A 19,024-nucleotide genomic window follows, 5' to 3' on the forward strand; every position below is an offset into this window, starting at 1 on the left:
AAGGGAGGAGGTGCACTGATCCCTAAATTGTATTGGAATTTTTTTCTTTTTTTGGAGCTGTAATGTTCATTGACTGTAGTCCAAATTATATCTTGTGTTCACGTCAGCCCATTTTATTGTACGTTGTTTTTCCACTTGCAGAATAGTCTGTTTCCTGGCAGCGGGATGACGAGAAGAAACACTTACGTATGTGAACGCACTACTGATAGACTCAATGCTGTACAGAATGGAAAGGACAGCAGGTACAGTATGATGGGGGGGGATTTGAATCAAATACCATCCATCATATGCATTCAACGCCATGATCTAAAAATCTAGTCTTCTCTAAACCTTGTGCCCATAAAGTTATGAACTATAAATCACATCCAAATTCTATCCTCGCTACATTTTCTATTTTTGATGTTTCCTTCCTTTGCTGTAGACGTCGTAACAGACAGGGGACAATGTTGTCAGACCAAAAAAATGCTTGGCCTGCTTTGCTTTTAACACTAAAGTATCTTAATAGCACCCGGTCAAACAAAGCCTCGGAACCATCATTCATATCTATTTACAATGAAGGGAATGGGAATCTGCTGAGCTGCTGTAACGTGTATTTTGAATGCAGGAATACACTTTCCAAGTGCACAGAGACTTATTATCATAACTGAAAAAAGACAAATCTTTTAGGTGGTTGTGTGCAACACAAACAGTTGCATACTGTTTGTAGGCTGCATGTGTATGCAGCCTACAAACAAGGCTGCATGCACATGTGCAATAATTGCAAAAGACTGCATAATGCATGAAGGAGCACTGTACATACAGCACCATTCTGCTCTATAGAGAGGGAAGAGGGAGAACGACAGAATGGCACTCCGTTGCGCTCTCTACCCTTCACTTTCATTACGAATGTTTTGTCTTTCGTGGATCCGCCAGGACGGTTGCATGGACAATGGGCTCTGTACACGCGCCAGATTGTTGTCTGATATGAGCCCTGAGTCATTTGTCAGATGAGAATCATCTGACGTGTGTACGTAGCTTTACACCCAGAAGTAACGAAAGCTGGATTGTCAAGGCCGCAATCGAAGACCCATGTTCGCTATTGTGAAGGAGGTGTGACAGATTTTGTGTTTTTCACGTAAACCATCAAAATTCTCACTGCCATATTCGAACCGAGCCAAGCTGTCATTTAACATTGTAAAACACTTCTGAAAATAGCGGCAATTATGTGCTTACTCATAGATAATGACTGGTCCTCTATTAGAGGTAATCACATGCTTCTTTAATTAAGACAGATGTCAGTTTTATTCACTGGGACAAAAGGAATCATTAGTGCTTTGCTGCAAGATGTTTACAAGAAAAAAGATTACTGTTATTACTAAATATCCATTTTGAGCATCTGTAGATTCCTTCACATGAAGACTTGGCTTGTCTATTGGGGGACTCTTGCCTGGGAGGTGGAAGAATATTGCACATTTTAACCCTCTGTTTGAACTCTCTGCTTTCAGACAGTGTAACGGAAGATTCCAGATTTGTAAAAACCCTCTAAATTTTGTCATGAATGTTTGTCATGTTGTTCATATTTAGCATTTTTTTTCTTCACATTGCTTCTGCAACTGTTAGACTGCAACTGCAAAGACTTGGTTGTTGAAAGCACAACATGCACAAAGTTTAAAGATGACATCAGAAAAATTTGATTGATGATGCTTTTGGGTACTAATGGTGACCTGCATTGGCACATGGAGGGAGTCACATTTGGAGAAGGAGTATCTCTGCAACAGGGATACAACTGTACTACAAGCATTTTATATTGTGATATGTGCTTTTTGGGAAATTCCTATGACAATAATCACAGAAAGGGAAATTTCTAAAACTCACAGGCAATAAAAAAAAAACCACAGCTTGAAGGGAAATTTCCAAAACTCACAGGCAATAAAAACACAGCACATTATTGAGCCCCATTTTTATTCTGTCCAAAAGTTTTAAATCTTTCTCAGATAAATGAGACTTTTATGGCAACATACAGTACACAAGGCTGTCTAACTTCTGTTTGGTGGACTGCTATTTGATTGGTTCAGATTATCAAATAATGGGGGAGCTTCAGGCCCCAAAGATCTAAAGTAAGGGCAGCCTTCTACTGGCAAGAGCATCCAAAATCCTGTAATGCTATTGCAATGAAGGATTTAAAAGAAGAGCACCAACAAGGTATTAGGAAGTCTAGTGTTTCTTTCTTTGCTATGTTAAAAGTAACCAATCTCATTATAGGGGTTCACCAGTCCCCTTGTTTAGAACTTGTAGAGACGGGAAAAAAAAAAAAAAGAAAATACATTAATGTTATAAAAAAAAAAAATATTTTCATGCTTCTATGCTCCCCAATAATGTTGACTAATTAGCCCCTAAATTGCAATTACTTTTATGACTTCTATTTTCACAAAAAGGCTAACTGAACTACTTTAAAACATCTGTCTTCTGTCAAATATTTGTTTGAAAGAATTGAACAGGAGGTACACAATGGTAAATAATGGGAGTCACTACATTCTTTTACAGCTTAACGGAAATGTCTGCAGGCAGCACGACCTCCACCGGCTCTGCTGTACCCTCCACACGACCTCGCCACCAGAAGTCAATGTCAGCCTCAGGACATCCAATTAAAGTCACTTTGCCTACTATCAAAGATGGTACTGAAGGTTTCCGGCCAAGGTATGAATAAAAGCTGTACATCTGAATTAAAACCTCTCTATAGCCATAAATCTGCATCACAAGAATATTGGATAAAGCTAAAACTTCATTACTGTGATCTGTACAAAAAGTGTTCACTTTCATTTGTGCTTTACTTCTGTATGTTCAAGTATACCTAAAGATATTCTTGAAATACTAATTGTTTCTAAGCGTTCCCTCCATTAAATTGACTTTCTTTTAAAACCAGCAGTGACTTTCCGGTGCTTTGGCACTCCTGTTCTCTATCCCTATAGCTGTATATCTGCAGTGTGAGATGTGGTTACTGACCTACTCCCTGCTTTTCCCAGAGATAAAGTTGCAGTGCAAGGTTCTCCCTGCTTCAAGAGTTCACCTCTTTTTTGCTTTTCCACTTGCGTATTCCTCTAGCAGTCGGGGAGGAATTTGTGGTCTACCTTTTTAAGGTACACCTACCACAGTTCAGGTTCTCAATCATTTATTTGTAATTTTTTTCTCTTTGATTTCAGTAAACTGGGAAGAGTTTTTTTTCTCGTCACTTGATATGAAGTTCTGTGCTACATTAAAACATCTCCTCTCAAGGGTTCCAAAGCCTAATGCAAACTGGCTATTTGGAGAAGTTGTGCAAGTATCAAAATGCCTTAATGGCTGGACAAAAGTCCAAATCTACTGAATAAAATGGGTGGACCAGGGATAGTCAGGCAGGGTAGAAAATGGCCAGATGATACTAGAGAACTACTAGTCCTCCAGCCATGAAATGTGATGGACGCCATCTGACTTGCTTTAACTTAAACCAAAACTTAAAAACTTAGAGTAGGCAGTTTCAGTCCAGGAAAAAAGCTTGTACAACTATGCATCACTTAAATGTAAGGCTGGAGTGCAGCCTTAAGTAACAATTGTAAACTTGAAATTAAGAGCCAAATAGTAATTAGTTTTTTTTTCTTCACAGCACTGCGAACCAGAGAGTTCCCGCCACCTCCCCCTCCGCTCACAGTATTAGCACTACTACCCCGGACCGGACCCGCTTTCCTCGCGGAAGCAGCAGCCGGAGCACCTTCCACGGAGAGCAGCTCAGGGATCGTCGCACTGCTACTTATAATGGACCGCCGGCATCCCCCGCCCATGAGACCACCCAATTTTCTCATACCAGAAGAGGCACCTCCACTGGTATTATCAGCAAGATTACCTCCAAGTTTGTACGAAGGTAGGTATCTAATGTGTTCACATATGGTCGGAATTTGCAGTATGAAAGCCCTTTGCAGTCTTATTTATTCTGAAGTGACCCTTGTTGGGTATCTTTCTTTGCAATGAGTCTTCGTATTCACTGAGCAACCTCTTAGGATATTGCGTACTAAGGGCGGTTAATGTAATTGTTGACTTACAGTCATATTGCCTACTTGCAAAGGGTCAGGTTCTAAGTAAAGCAAACTTCCAACCAACAAATACTGTCCCTCTAGCTCTGCTGTCACTTTCTTTAAATGGGGGTAAAACCTTTGCAAGCTCCATGTTGGACAGTGTTGGAGCTTACACATCGTTTATAAGATAGTTCTTCCCCATTTGTGACGGGCTGAGTCTTGTGATTGGCTTTTCTGGCCTGAGTCCTCATCCTGGGAGGAATTTGCATGATTTTCCCCTAAATACAAGCAAGCAGCAGGTATTTGCAAACACTTTGACTTAACAGGAAAGTGCTGTGTAGTTAAATGTAAGTTGGTTAGAGGTAATTATCTAACACAAAAAGAGAAATTGCTCAGTGCTAGGAATGCAGGGGCTCGATATCTGAAGGCAGGGGTAAATAATATCTGAAGACCACATACAGTACCTTCGCTGAGTATGTGTACTGCCATTGGGGTGGGTGCACGTATATTAAACATGGGCCAGGTGAAAGTTTGTAAACACCATAAAAACATTGCTTTCAGCAAGCAATTTGTTTTTTTTTTATAAAAAAACATTTTTTTTGTTATAGGGAAATCTGCACTCCAGGCAAATCTAAAAGACACAAATCAATGCTGATCTGTATTTATTAACACATCCTGAAACTTCTAAAAATTCATGCAGCTTAAGTACCTACATTTTATGAGCTTTTTTTTTTTTAAGTCCCCTGTGTAGCCTAGTATGCAGTAAATTATTCTGCAGTGCTCATGTGCCAACAATGAATATAACAACAAGACAGAGCAAAGTGTTGGAGCATTGACCTCATCAATCTGCTGCTGCTTTTTCACTGTCCAGTCAATCACTAGGGAAAGGAATGTTCTGTCCTCATTCCCAGCCTATGACTGTGAAAGCTGAATCAACACACCAACAAGCTCATCATTGTCCCTGACAATATAGGTATAGTTAGTACATGTGCACTGCAGCATAACTGATTGGCCTCTTGTGCTGCTTCTTAAAGTAAATTCAGGTACTTGCACTGCTTTCAAATATATTTATTGATGTGTTTCCAAAAACAGGCCATCATGAGTTTGTGTCTTGTATATTACTTGGAGTTTAGCTTTATCTTTAAGGTTAATTTTAGTATGAACAATTACAAGGAACCACTGGCTGCAATCTGCGAGTCTCTATAGCTGGCTCCTGCAGCATTATAATATGTATTGATTCTTGTCTGTGGCTTGTCATTGAATCTGAACCTTGACTTTGTTTTGAGGGATCCAAGTGAAGGTGAAGCGAGTGGCAGGACAGACCCCTCAAGGTGAGGAGCCAATACATTACCCTCCAGGCTGCTTTTCTGCAGTGTCTTGTCTTGTTTTTCTCTCTTTTCAGTGTGCGCATTTATCGCTGTCACAACATGGCAATGCTTCTGTTTTAACTTCTTCTGATTCTTTTCAGATGTAAAGGTGCAATTCCTGCCAGGTTAAAGGTCAGGGTTTTAGCAGCAGAGATAAAATTGTCTCAGGCAGATCACCTTTGGAATAACATGAACATAAAATACTCCTCCGTGCCTCATGGCATCTTAGAGCACACCAAGGCCAAAAAATAAAACATACAGGTTACAAACTCTGCAAGTTCAGAAAAATATTTTTGATCTAAAAGAAAAGCCTTCTGTTCCTAATTTTGTTATAGGCTGACAACACAGAGCATTTTGTGTACTGAGCGCTGTCAGTCCTGCACATTGTTTTGTGCTAAAGTGCTCAACCCACTTTGCAAAATGCTTCCAATTCTATAATAATTAATGGTCTAAAAACAATCTTGTAGTAAAAATCTTGCAGAAAACATGGAGGGAGAAATAAGGATACCCCTATGTTTAGGAATTACCAAGATTTGATTCTCTTCTCATCAAATATAAGTTATAGCATACAAAGTAACCATTATCATGTTCACACCAGGCTTCACTTTTATTGACATTGTTTTTAAATCTGTCCCCTATTCCCCCTAAGCTAAGTTCTTTATTGGCCTGATAATCAAGAGCAGATCCACTTTAAATTTTGTGCCTAACTAATCAATCAGATGAGTTTTCTGACCAGCAATCAATTGATCGGAAGTCCCAAAGCACTGGACTCTCACACTGTTAAAATGATCATACTTCTGATCGGTATAGACTGATCATTTTTATTATTGATCAATATTTGCAGCATGTCCTATCAATAATCCAAAGACCAGTCGCTTATGATTGGCTGGCTGCCTATAACCCTTCAGATCCAATCATTTTATGGCATTAGAAGTATAAATTGGTCTCTGTGTTCTTAGTCTTAGCTTATCCCATTTACAGGGAGTGGATAAATATTGGATCAACTCGCATTAACAGGTAGTAAACTGATTTTACAAAATGCTGGTTATAGGCTGCAGCATGTGTAATTTTTTATTTTATTTTCCACCAAGGGAGCCACGGTGAACAAATAAAGTCATTGGTTGTGCAGAGTCCGGGATTGCACCTTTAGGAGCAGAATTTGTGTTCTCTGCATAAAAATCTATTACATTTCTTTATCACAACACAAATTCCTTCTCTGTCTATTTTGCTATTAATGGCTGTTATGGGACTGGCAATACCTTAACACAACCCTATGGACAGGAGGGCTAATAAATAAATATATAACTTTTTAAAAAGTTTAAATATCAGACCCATGATTGGATAAGAAAAAACAAAACAAAAAAAAAAATTCTATACCTTAAGACTCTCTAAGAGTTGTGTTTAGGTGTGGCGTCCCATGTAATGATCAACAGATCAATAATACATAATGCAAGTGACTGCAAGTCGGTTCAATTTACTGCTTGTGTTGTAAATATGAATCTGGTGCTGTTTTTTCAGGACCAGAAGATGGTTGGATGATGCTTTAACCTAATAAATCTAACCTTTAATTTTTGCTTTATGACATCTTCTGGTCTGTCTGTTATCTATGATATTCTTGTCCAGCGGTTTACTAATCATACTTTGCCCTAACAGTGTTTTTGTCATAAGAAGTATGTGATGATTGTTTTGTTTCTATTTTGTATTGTGATGTAAGACAACACTAAAGCAGTAACTCTATACTAAGTATTCAGTGCATGGAAGCTTTTTAGTTTTGTATGTCGCAAAGCAGATATTCTAGCCATATAAGCATGCTTAAAGTAAATCTAAGCACAAAAATGTAGTACATTGCAGTTTACCAATCCTTATGTATGGGTGGATGCATTTGTTTTACCTTTTTCATTTCCCACACCCTTTATTTTTATGTGGTCATCCTTTCTGTATTACTTCTTGTCCTATGAGATGACAATGCACACTTACCATATTGTATCCGGAGGAGCAGGATTGTACTCCAGTAAGGGATTTAGGACTACAGGAGACACTTTATACTCTTCATCTCAAATTATATAAATTGAAGGTATAGCTGGAAACAATGTAAATGATTTAATTGCAACATAGGCAGAGAACAAGGAAGATTTGTGTAACTCAATTCTTTTAATAGTAAATTTCTGTATTCTCCCCAGAATTTTTTTTTAGACTGGGAATTAGCTGTAGGATGGTGGTGGCCCCTGTATTGTGACTTAACTTTTCAGCCAATCACAGCCGGGTGGTTACTGAAAAGTGCCGAGTGGTGCGCCCAGCTAAAAGGAGCTGGGGAGAACACTAAATTTAATAGACAAAAGACCTCAAATAGTAAAAGTTCATAGTTGGGGTTTATATGTACGTAGTCTACCTCCAGCATTTTGATGTTTTGAATAGAAAGAGGAAAGGTTCTCAAGTTTATATCACTGTCCGGGGCGCTACTAGTAGAAATGTCCAAAAAAGAGAAATACAGGAGCCAGAAATATGGGGTCACCAGCTCCAATGACATCTGAAGAAAGAGGAATTCCCTTCTTAGTCAAGGTTTTCCAAAACCTTTGGGAATGGAGAGATTTTTCCCCAAAAATAAGTTGGCAGGTACTCTTCTCTGCTTTACATACACTTATCTTTTGCTTTATATAAAACAAAACGTCCTGCAAAAAGCAAGATTAACAAGGTGCCTTCCATTACCAGTCTTGTCTCCTATCACTCCCTTTAAATTCTTTACCATTAAACTTATCTACACAGTAAGGGCAGTTTAGTGCACATTGCTGCATCAAATTCCCACTGGAATATCGATGGATATACATATGTCATTTATGATTGAAAACAATTATTTTCAGTTTAATACTCCACACTCCTCAGGCCATTTATATTTCAACCTTTCTGTTATTTTGCATGCAAAAAATAATTTCCATCATTGTATGAGTTTTCCCTTTTATACAATACTGGCCTCTGATTATAATTGAGGCTTTGCAAGATTTTTATGGTATGCAAAAGAAAATGTAACCACACGAATTCATAAGGTTCATAATGCTGATTATTAAAACAAAATTGAAAAGAAATGACTTATTTGGAATAGCTACAGAAAACCAAAGTAGACTACATGGAGGTAAAGGTGATATAATTATACAAATGACTCCTAATATTAACATGGTATATTCTCATAATCTAAATTAAAACAAACGCAGGTTTGTCATGGAGAAAAGATGAGTACAACAAATCAGGTATTCCAGATTAGTGTGACCCTTTCTTGGCAAGTATACAGGGGAAGTTTTCCTATATAAATGAGGATTTGTTGTTCTGTTTTCTATTGATGTGTTTGTGTTATCATGCCAATATCTTAAAGAACTCCCTAAGGCTTTCAGAAAGAAGAACCTGGGTGCCTCGGAATCTAGTAAGGGATTTGAAGTGATTCCCAAACTAATTGGACTTAATCATTTCACTGTAAGGAAAATAATCTACAAGTGTAATAGATTCTAAAAGACTGCTAATATATCCAGGAATGGAAGATCCAACAATTTAAACCCAAGAGCTGGTAATTTATTTCCAAAATACGATTGTGATGAATGCCCTCTCAGCCTACACCCCTGCGCTTGGACTTTCCAAGATGCTCAGCAACAGTCCACGCACCAGCAAGCCAAAGAGGGGTCACGGGGGCAAGGTTAGCCACTCCTGGTAACCCATGCCACACACACCTTTACAGGTAGACTTCCACCACGTGCTTAGACGGAAGCACGCACCGTTACCCTTCTGCTTCTTTAGTCTCACCCACAGCCACTCCAGACAGAGATGTCACAGAAATCACAATGTTATATTGGCGTTTCTGGTTAGCAAGTTACACTATTTCTAGTTAGAGCATTCAGAAATTCCGCTTACTTTTTATTGGGTTTTTTTAAGTAAAAACATACAAAAACAGTGCATAAACAAATTATGGAACAAATGTAGGCTTAATCAAAGAAATTTAACCAAACTATAGCAACAGCATAAAAAAAGGGCGAAAACTGGGAAATAATACTTGGGTAGAGTTGGTTTGCCTTGGTCCAGGTTGTGGTGTAAATTCCAAGTTATATGATGGTATCAGTGAGAGCTCCCTCTGCTGGGCTTACATGGCTTTTTTATGCCAACCACAGAGGTGGGACTAATAGGACCATCCAATGATAGCAGGGTGGGGGCAGTCTGAGGGGCTGTGACCACATGGGTTATGGACACTCCCAACAGGCATTTGTTAAAGCTATTAATATTTTCATAAATACAGGTTTTATGAACTGCCAACCCCCAGATTATTTATCACCACACAATAAGGAGTTCTCAGAGACCAAACTACGCATGTCTAGGACTTGTGGTTCACCAGGACAGGCTAACTATGGTTTCCTGCGGCCTGGGAGACCAGTTCTTGGTCGTAAAATGCTTCCCATAACAATCAAACTACCAATCCGTCATCTATTACTTTATACAGAATGGTGTATTGGAAATATAAAGATTTAGGAATAAATGTGTTTCGTAATACATATCAGGGATGCTCAGTCTGGGGCTCGCTGAGGTTTTTGACACCTTGGGACACAAGATTCCAACTCTTACAAAGCTGGAGACACACAGACTACAGGCAGTTATTAACAGCAAGCTTTTACAACTGAAGATCATTTTGTTATTTAAAAGGGGAAAATAGATATAATAAACCCAAAGCCCCTACACAGGAAGACTTTTTTGTTCATTTTAAGAATGAATTCAATTTGCACCAAGACCTTACCCAGGGAGGAAGATCTTTTGTTAACATTTAAGAGAGAGCTCCGTACTTGATATTATCCACTCTCTCACACTATATATTGTCCACAATATCACAACGATTACAACATTTTATGGAGGTAACTCATGCATCCACAATTAAAATTGTATCTATATAACTAGCTTGGGAGCTGTGCCAGGTAATAGCCGTTGCTGTCTGCAAAGAAAAAATTGTCATAGAACATATAGGCAAGAAAGCAGCCCTATGGAACAATGTACTGTAGTCAAACAAAGTTGTTTGGTTGCTTGCAAACCAAAGAGCATTTGAAGAAAAAAAAAAATCACATACCAGCTGTGAAGCATGGTGTTGAAGATGGTATGATTTGGGTTGTTCTGCTGCTTCGGGATATAGACAACTTGCAGTCCTTGAGGTGGTTATATATTCTGTGCTAAATCAAATTGTGCAATAAGGCAATGCTCAAATCACGGTAGGAACAAACCGGTCCAAGCAGCTGCCAGTGGCTGGAACCTTCACAGTTACTTGGCCCTCAGCAGTACTTGTTCCTAAGGAATCAGAATTTGTACATTAAACAGGTGTCTGTACTGAACTTCTCGTTGCCGTCCCCATTCATTCTCCATAGGCTGCCACAGGTGAGACACTACATGTAGCTACTTTTTCTAAATCTATGAGAATGGCTGGTTGGTATGTACAACTAAAATTGTTCCCGTTAGTACATTTTCTATGCATTCTGCCTATTCCTCAACTTCCCTTCCATACCAAATCATCCTACCCATGTATCATGACAACCTTCTAGTTCTAAAAGCTATTTATCCCATAAAGCTACAACTCCGATTTAAACACTGTTATTCTATAATTATTCAGGACAGCTTTGAAACCGAAATAAAAATCTAAAAAAGTTACTTGCTGCCATTGTGATTAGAAAAGAGATCATAGGACTGGTATTTGCTCAAAGGTAATAATGCAACCTTCAAGACAGGCCTGTAAAATGCAAAGGCCTGTTTAAAAATAACATTGAAAAAAAAAGCAGCAAAAACAGAAAAATATAAAAATATATTCACACTTTAAAGCCCAGTTTAAACCTGATGAGGTTGATGCCACAATTGTTGTGGCAAAATCTTATAAAAGTTGAGGATCTAGCGGGATCCCTCTCATTGTGCAGGATTACATTTACTAGGATTTGAGTGTGAAGTTAATGTGGCCAAGGTGCTGCTAAGTGAAGGTAAGTATATTTTTGCATTTTTGTGTAGCCCTTTTGTTTTCCTCCTCTCTTTTATTCTGCATTTTTACAGGGGGGAGGGGGGTGTCCGACAGGTCTTTTTCATGCTCTGTCTTCCTCATTGATGAGTGCTTTGATTTTCTATGTAAATCTTTAGTGATCTGGTTATAATGAATTTATTAACAATGATGTCATTTTTGTTCTTTGTTCAGGAGCACTTCTGGGGAGCCAAAAGCAAGCGAAAGAGAAGACACGAAAGATTCAAAGCCCCGCTCTCTACGCTTCACGTGGAGCATGAAGACCACCAGTTCCATGGACCCCAACGACATGATGAGGGAGATCCGCAAAGTCCTGGATGCCAACAACTGCGACTACGAGCAGAAGGAGCGTTTCCTGCTATTCTGTGTCCACGGGGATGCCAGACAGGACAGCCTCGTCCAGTGGGAAATGGAAGTGTGCAAACTGCCTCGCCTCTCCCTCAACGGCGTACGCTTCAAGAGGATATCCGGGACCTCCATCGCCTTTAAAAACATTGCGTCCAAGATTGCAAACGAGCTCAAACTGTGAAAACGCACGCAAAAAAAAAAAAAAAGCTGGCGAATGTTCGACCTAACATCTGAATGTACTGCTCAAGCCTACGCTGCCGGGACGCAGATAATGGGCTTTTTTTTTTTTGACGCCAGTAACGGGCATTACACCCCTTTTGGCACGCACGCCTTTCTCCTTTACGTCAACATAATGCCCTTACTGCAATAAGGTTATACAAAGCGATAATCCGTTGTACAATTTGAGATTCAGCACCACTTTTACCGTCAGAGATGAGCGGCCTGTCGTGTCACTTGTACAGGAAGACGAATCAGAAATTTTGAGTACTCGGTCTATGTGGATAAAATTGTAAAATAGACAATTGAGTGCTTTCACAAAAAATAGAAAAAAAACAAAAAAAGCAAATCTTGTATAGCTGGGTTTAGATTTTTTTTCTGTACAGAGATCTATGTTCAGTGTTTTCCGTTCAGCTCTTCCTTTTAATTTTGCTTGTATATAATTTTTATGTTTTAAGTTTGACATCTTTGCTGATGACGTTTTATCCCCAGACAGGTTTATGAGGGTGGCCACAGCCCAGGTTCATGTCAAATAGCACGCGGTGAGCAGAGGGTCGGCTGCTTATTTGACAGCAAGACCAGCCCCGTGTTTACACGAACAGTGGATTTTTAGGGAAAAATGCAGAAGTTGATGGACGCGATGTGGCGCCCTTTATTTTGGCAGCTGCTGTCGTGTTTATATTGGCGTGGAGCAGACTTGTGTAACTAGCCTACGTAGGAGGTAACACTGGAAACGAGGATAATCATGAGAAAAATTCCTGTTCTGGTGATAAAGTCCTTTATAGAAATGTGATTAAAATAGCCATCAAAATACAGTGTAGTATCGCAAGGTACACCCAGTGCCATGGCCAAGGGGACTTTGCCCTCATCTGTCTCTTCCCAATCACACAATGCAAACCCATGTTTTACAGTTTCTTAATTTGTCAACAAATTGCTCCAGGGTTTTATTGCAATGCGTTGGTTTCCAGTCAGGGGTGAGATGGATTTCCACTTATTGCTCCGTTAACCCACCAGATGCAGGCTCCTCCTTTGCCCTGTTTCGTCCGTCAGGATTAATCATTAGGGGTATGCTCGTAGTTGTGTCCTTCCAAAAGTATCATGAATATGTCATCAGTGCTCCCTACTATATCTTCTTATGCTAAGGGAATCTGCAGGTCTTCCAATGGCACCGTTCTCATGGCCAGGAGTACTAACTGTACCTCATTATGTGAAATATAGAGTACAGAATATTCATATTACACTACAATCTTTATTGAAAACACATCATTTAGTTTTGTTGATTTAAAAAATGACCCCTCTCTGAAATCTACTTCCAAAATTATAGGCCTTCTTTGCATACGTGCTTGAGTATGTGTTTGAGGGACGAACAACCCCGCAAACTCAATGACCAAGTCTAAGGGTCAACCATGGAGAACCACTAAAATAAGTTTCATGTCTTTAGGGAACCCCTGCTATAATTACTATATATCTACAGCTCACAGTATATAATGTGGTGGTCAGTAGGAATCATCTTATAATGCTGGCCATTGGGAAGAATGTCGCCCTTATAGATAGCCAAAAAGATAATTGGGGTCACTTAAACTGACCTGAGAGACACAAATTGCTCATTGCTTAAGAAACGTAATGTTATGGGGCCCATCCTTCTTAAAAACCCCAAGGGCAATTACCTTTTTTTCATTGATTATAGCAGAGGGTCCCTGCCACCTGAAAATATATTAAGGGTTCCTCAGGGGCTGATCTAGTCCCTATGGTGTATAGTAATAAAAGAAAAGAGAGATTACCAACCATCAAAAAGACTTGTGTGATAAAACCAGATACAGGGATATAAATCTTTTGTAATCAGGCCTCGAATATTTATTCTGCAAGAGGTTGAGAAGTCAGGCATGATTGGTTCTCAATAGAGACCCTTTGCCAGGACATTAGTTTCAAAAACAAAAAAAATGTGAATTTAATGTATTTTATGCATGTTATTTACCCCCTATTAGTCCTGTTATAGACCTCCCAAAACCCTGAGACTGCAACTTTGTTAGGACCCACTGAAGACGCACTGCTGTTGCACTCTATGGGGTTCCTCTATGTTCCTCTCGAGGCAGCTACATAATAAAACTATGTAGAGAGGAGTGAAGGAGCTTGGCCAGCAAGTAAACATAAAGTATATGTTATATATAAAGTAGCTAAACACTCCTAGAAGAGAGGGCTATAATGTGCAAGGAGGGAAGGGACTGTTCGAGGCTTTTTAAAATTTCTAGCAAGTTTAAAGGCAAATTGCAAATTTTTACAAATAAAAATTTATGAAAGCCAAAAACACTAAAAGTAAGCATGTAAAATACTTGTGCTGTATCTAAAAATAAGCTGACAGGGTCTACTAAAGACTGGGCACCATTCTCTGATTTGATGTTTGGTTGCTAGAGAACCTTTTTTGTTATTAGAGATAATTCCTTACAGATATTCGGTGTTCCAAACAGTGTTTAGACAAAAAAAAGCTGAAACATGTTTACAGTGTTGTAAATGATAAATAGTAAAATATATCAATTTATGATAAAGTTTTAGTTTAAATGTGCATTATTGGCGTTCTTGTCGGAACTGTAGAATGGGTGGTTCAGGAGGGAGTGGGTGGCCCCTGCCTCCACCCACATAACAGGGTCCTCTAGTGCAGGAAAGTTACATTTTTATATTATTGGCTGTTTCCGTTATAGATCTCATTGGTGGCAGTGGACAATGCAATTGGAGTGTTTGGTACTTGTGGCATGTACAGGGTTATATGTCATTTGTCCTAAAGTATACATTGACCACAAGCAATAGCTAGATTTCAGCAGTGTTGGTCAATTTTACAATCCAGTCCTTAAAAATCATACCCCTCTAATATGCAAATCTTGACTATTAGTAGGTCAGTGCTGAGAACTGCCCCAATACATGATGCAATGCAGTGCTTCAGTAAGCTTTTAAGAGGCAATTCTTGCTGCAATGTGGGATGAATGAACAGATCTGTATTATATGTGGCATATTGCAAGCACCCCAGGGTTTCAGTATTGACTTGCAGAAAGGCGCTGTAAAGTAAATGGCTGCTTCCAGTGATTTTAAATCAAATAAATTAAACAGTCCTGCAGGGTCTATCATCTCTTCCCTTCAAAACAGCCCATGCACATAGTCCAGTCATGGACTATAATTACTGGGGCATATGCTGGATAGGGCACTGGGGACATCTGAGGACTTCATTGAGCTCACTACTGGTATTGGATCAGCAATGTGAAATGTGTTTTTTCCCATCTACAACGTGTACATTAAAAACACAGCCACATGTGTGAATGTGCAGTATTGTTCACTACTGAGTGGAGAACCTACAAATCATACATAAATTCCTTATTACAAAGAACTCCAAGGATCATCAATGTAGACTGCAGCAAATGAGCTGCTGATATTTGTGAATATGATAGGGAATCGGCTTTCATTTTCTAATTCTAATTAAGTTGATGATAAAGGTTGATTTCATTCTGATCATGGATTCCAGACATCTTAACAGACTTGATGTTGGAGTTGCGTGGCTAAGATGACTGATATCAAGGCAGAGAGCAGGGAACCAGTGACTGTGAAATGTTTTAAAATATGGCATCCCCGGAGTCCCTGTTACTATTCTAATGTCTGAGTTAGGGCTGTATTTAAAGTTTTTATCATGAACAAACATCTGGCAATCAAGCTTACACTTCAAAGGAAGTTGAAGGCATTCCAGGGGCGCTGCATTTCACAAAATATGAGTATGGAGCTGTTCTAGTTTGCATTGTATATAGTAAATTTGGAGTTTGTTGCCCTTCATTGACGTACATAAGCTACTTAAGTATATGAAGAAAAAACATTTCTTATTGATTTGAATAGAGTGGTCAGGGGTGAGAACCCTCTATGGGTTTTTATTACTGTCTGTATCCCCAATAGGGAGCTTCTCTCTTCCTTTTTGCCATACTCACTAAGAAATTAAAGTGAGGGCAAATCCAAAATTCTGAGGTACTGTCAACTATAGAATGGGGCCTTTGTCTTGTGGCAACCAAGAGATTCTATCACATTAGAAAAAAAAATATCACATCCTTTTGTGTCTTCAGCCCTGGAAGTGAAAGAAAAAGCTCCCTAATGAGATAAAATGGTTTGGTTTTTTCATTCGGCATTATACTGGAGTGTCAAACCCGGAACCAAGGAGACTTCCCAAGGACTGAGTTTCTGTAACTTCTCCATCACAATCTTACTGATAGAAGCAGTCTGACCCTGTGATTTTTTTAATCTGTATTTAGTTTTCTACTTTATTTTCATCTGTTAATGTTCTCATTCTTTAGATCATAATAGAATAGTCATGGTTCCATTTGGTTTCCATTTTTTAACAAATTGAATCAACTTAAAATTGCAGATGTCACTGAAAATTACTTTTTGCAATGTCCCCTGCACACAGTCTCATTTTAGTTTTTGTAACTTATTTTTTACCCTTGTTAGGCTCTTTCTGTGCAGAATCCAGGCCAATAAATCCTTTTTAGCCAAGCAGGAGCCCATCATGGAATAATTGGACTATCATCCCAGAGACCTTCCGTAAACTGGCACATACCTACCGTAATTTGCACACCACCTAGAACCAAAAATAGTTTTTTTGGTGTTTTGCTTTGGATATACTATTACCCTGCACAACTGAGAGGCAATATTGCTGTAGATCTGCAGTGTGCGCCCCAGCGTCTTTTAGCTGGGTGCACCACCCTGCAGTTTCCACCCGGCTCTTTATGGGTGGTTACTAAAAAGCTGGGTCACATTACAGGGGCCACCACTCGCCTATAGCTTCCTCCCTCCCAGCATAGATACATTTCTGGGGAAAGTACTTACCTGAATAATGAGTAATATTTCTTGACATTGTTCCTAATTTACTGAAAAACAGCCCCCTGGGAGGCAATACTTGACAAATCAATGACTTCCATATGTGTAAAGCGAGCCGCTCCTATATTTTCCTTTTTTTTCCCCTCAATTTAATTTTGGTTTGGGAATTACTTTTTTTTGTTTGGATGCGCACACAATGCCGTGATCCCCTCTCCGTGCCGTCTTTACCACTGCAGCTTCTTATCCACTAAGACGATGCAAATAACAATGTGACCCATAGCAGCCAATTACATTTCAACATAATAATCCATTTTCTAAAATACAGATTCTGATTGGTCCTTGTATTTCTGAACAATCCTGGTAATTTGTATATTAATGTATTTTAACTTTTTTTTTTTTTTGAGGCTTAACTTCTGCTTCCATTAGGGCTGTCTCGTTGCATGCCATTCCTACAGTTAAAGGGTTAATTTATTGCCCCCCAGGCAGGGCCTGCAAAGGGGCCTTTTTTTTGTAAATTGTTTATCCATTAAATGCAAATTAACGGAAGCCTATCGACCACCTATGCGGCCATAACCTCTCACTTTGTCACCGCTCACTTGCTAGATTTACTCACTGTATTTATTCCGAGTCTCCATGCTTGTAACCTGTCGCTTTCAACCGAGGTGACAGCCTAAAATATAAATATATATAAATATATAAAGTTTTTTTTTTAATTAGTAAAAAAAGTTATCAAAAAAAAAAAATAAAACCACTAGTGCTGGTGCATTTTATTACGTTTTATTTTATTTTATTTTGTTTTTTGTACTGAACTAACCTTTGGAGGTTGATGTGCAATGTAATTTAATGTTGTACTGATTGTAATCATTGTTTTTTGGGCCCAGCCCCCACCTGCACACGAGTTAATAAGGCGGTCGTCAGAAAGCTGTCGATTTTCTTTTCTTTAAAAAAAAAAAATGCAACTGAAGCTGTGAGCAAATGTTCAGACCTAACCTTTTATTATTTTATTTTTTTTTTTGTTATTTTTTTTTCTTTGTAGTTGCCATTATGTTCTGCAATTTCTTCCTGATTGAAATGGACTTTAAACAAGTACTGTAACTGTGTGATGTAGCTTTATTTCATTTTGTAATGTTTCGATTCTAAAATGGATGTGTATTGTTGCCTTAGACGAAAAAAAAATGATTTAAAGAAAATAAAAAATGAGTCTAGCCCCCCCCTCCTTATCTAGTGACATTTAAATGCAAGATACTCACTTTCTGGTGCACTCTGATTAAAACTTACTTGAACAGTTCTGGCAAGAAGTGTCTTGTGGATTTCTGGGGAGAGGTCGGAGGTGTGATATGTTATTTGAATGAATAACATTTGTGTTCAATACATTGAATTTCAAAGCGTATTTGTGAATGCGCATCCTTCAAAAAAGGGCCACAAGGTAAGATTTTTCCAAATTTTGTCCCCATTGCTTAGGCTTCTTTGCAGCAGAATGTGCTATTGGACACTCCTGGGTGCATTGCAAACTGCTGCTGTGTACCCGGAGGTGGAAAATTGCACTCCAAGTTAACATGATTGAGGCTACAGCTCTTCCTCCAGAAAAGAAAAAGCAACCGCACGGCCAAAAGCAACTTGACGCGTGTTAAAACTGCACCTCAATCCGCAGCTTGTAGATTTCTGGGGATGACGTCGGCAGGCGTGTTATATTCTGGTTTGAATCTTAACTTGTGTTTATTACTTCAAATTTCAAAAATTCCAAAGGTTTTTGTGAATGCGCTTCAAGGGGCCACAAGGTAAGATTTCTGCCACCTTTGTCCACATTGCTTAGGCCCCTTTTATACCTAAATTGTGCTGTTGGGTGCTTAGCAGACTTTTGCTGTGCATTGGTGCACTCCAGGTTAATATGATTAAGGCTGCGGTTCTTCCTCCAGCAGAAAAGAGTGAACGCAAGACCAAAAGTACCTGGAGCAGCTTGGTGAAACTGCACCTCAATCTGTAGCTTGTGGATTTCTGGGGAGAGGTCGGCAGGTGCGGTATATTCCACTGTTGAATCCCAATTTGTGTTTAATACTTCGAATTTCGAAAATTACAAAGGTTTTTGTGATGCGCTTCATTCAACTAGGGGGCCACAAGGTAAGATTTTCCCCAATGCTTAGGCCCCTTTTATACTTAAATTATTCTGTTAGGTGCTTAGCAGGCTATTGCTGTGCTCCAGGAGCAGCAAA

The 19,024-nt window shown here is 39.0% G+C and overlaps 1 protein-coding gene across 2 annotated transcripts in view; it reads left to right on the plus strand.

Annotated features, from left to right (window-relative positions):
* MARK1 (microtubule affinity regulating kinase 1) overlaps positions 1–13,029 on the plus strand; it is an 84,845-nt gene extending 71,816 nt beyond the window's left edge. Inside the window, exons 14-18 of one of the 2 annotated variants that reach the window (XM_072409883.1) lie at positions 142–242; positions 2,524–2,676; positions 3,620–3,874; positions 5,312–5,356; positions 11,583–13,029. In XM_072409883.1, the coding sequence (XP_072265984.1) occupies positions 142–242; positions 2,524–2,676; positions 3,620–3,874; positions 5,312–5,356; positions 11,583–11,937 (909 nt within the window). In that variant the 3' untranslated portion in view covers positions 11,938–13,029. The remainder of the gene's footprint in view (positions 1–141; positions 243–2,523; positions 2,677–3,619; positions 3,875–5,311; positions 5,357–11,582) is intronic. The other variant, XM_072409884.1, reaches the window with a different exon arrangement.
* Positions 13,030–19,024: the final 5,995 nt, after the last annotated feature.

The sequence above is a fragment of the Pyxicephalus adspersus genome, chromosome 4, assembly GCF_032062135.1.
Source record: "Pyxicephalus adspersus chromosome 4, UCB_Pads_2.0, whole genome shotgun sequence".
NCBI lineage: Eukaryota > Metazoa > Chordata > Amphibia > Anura > Pyxicephalidae > Pyxicephalus > Pyxicephalus adspersus.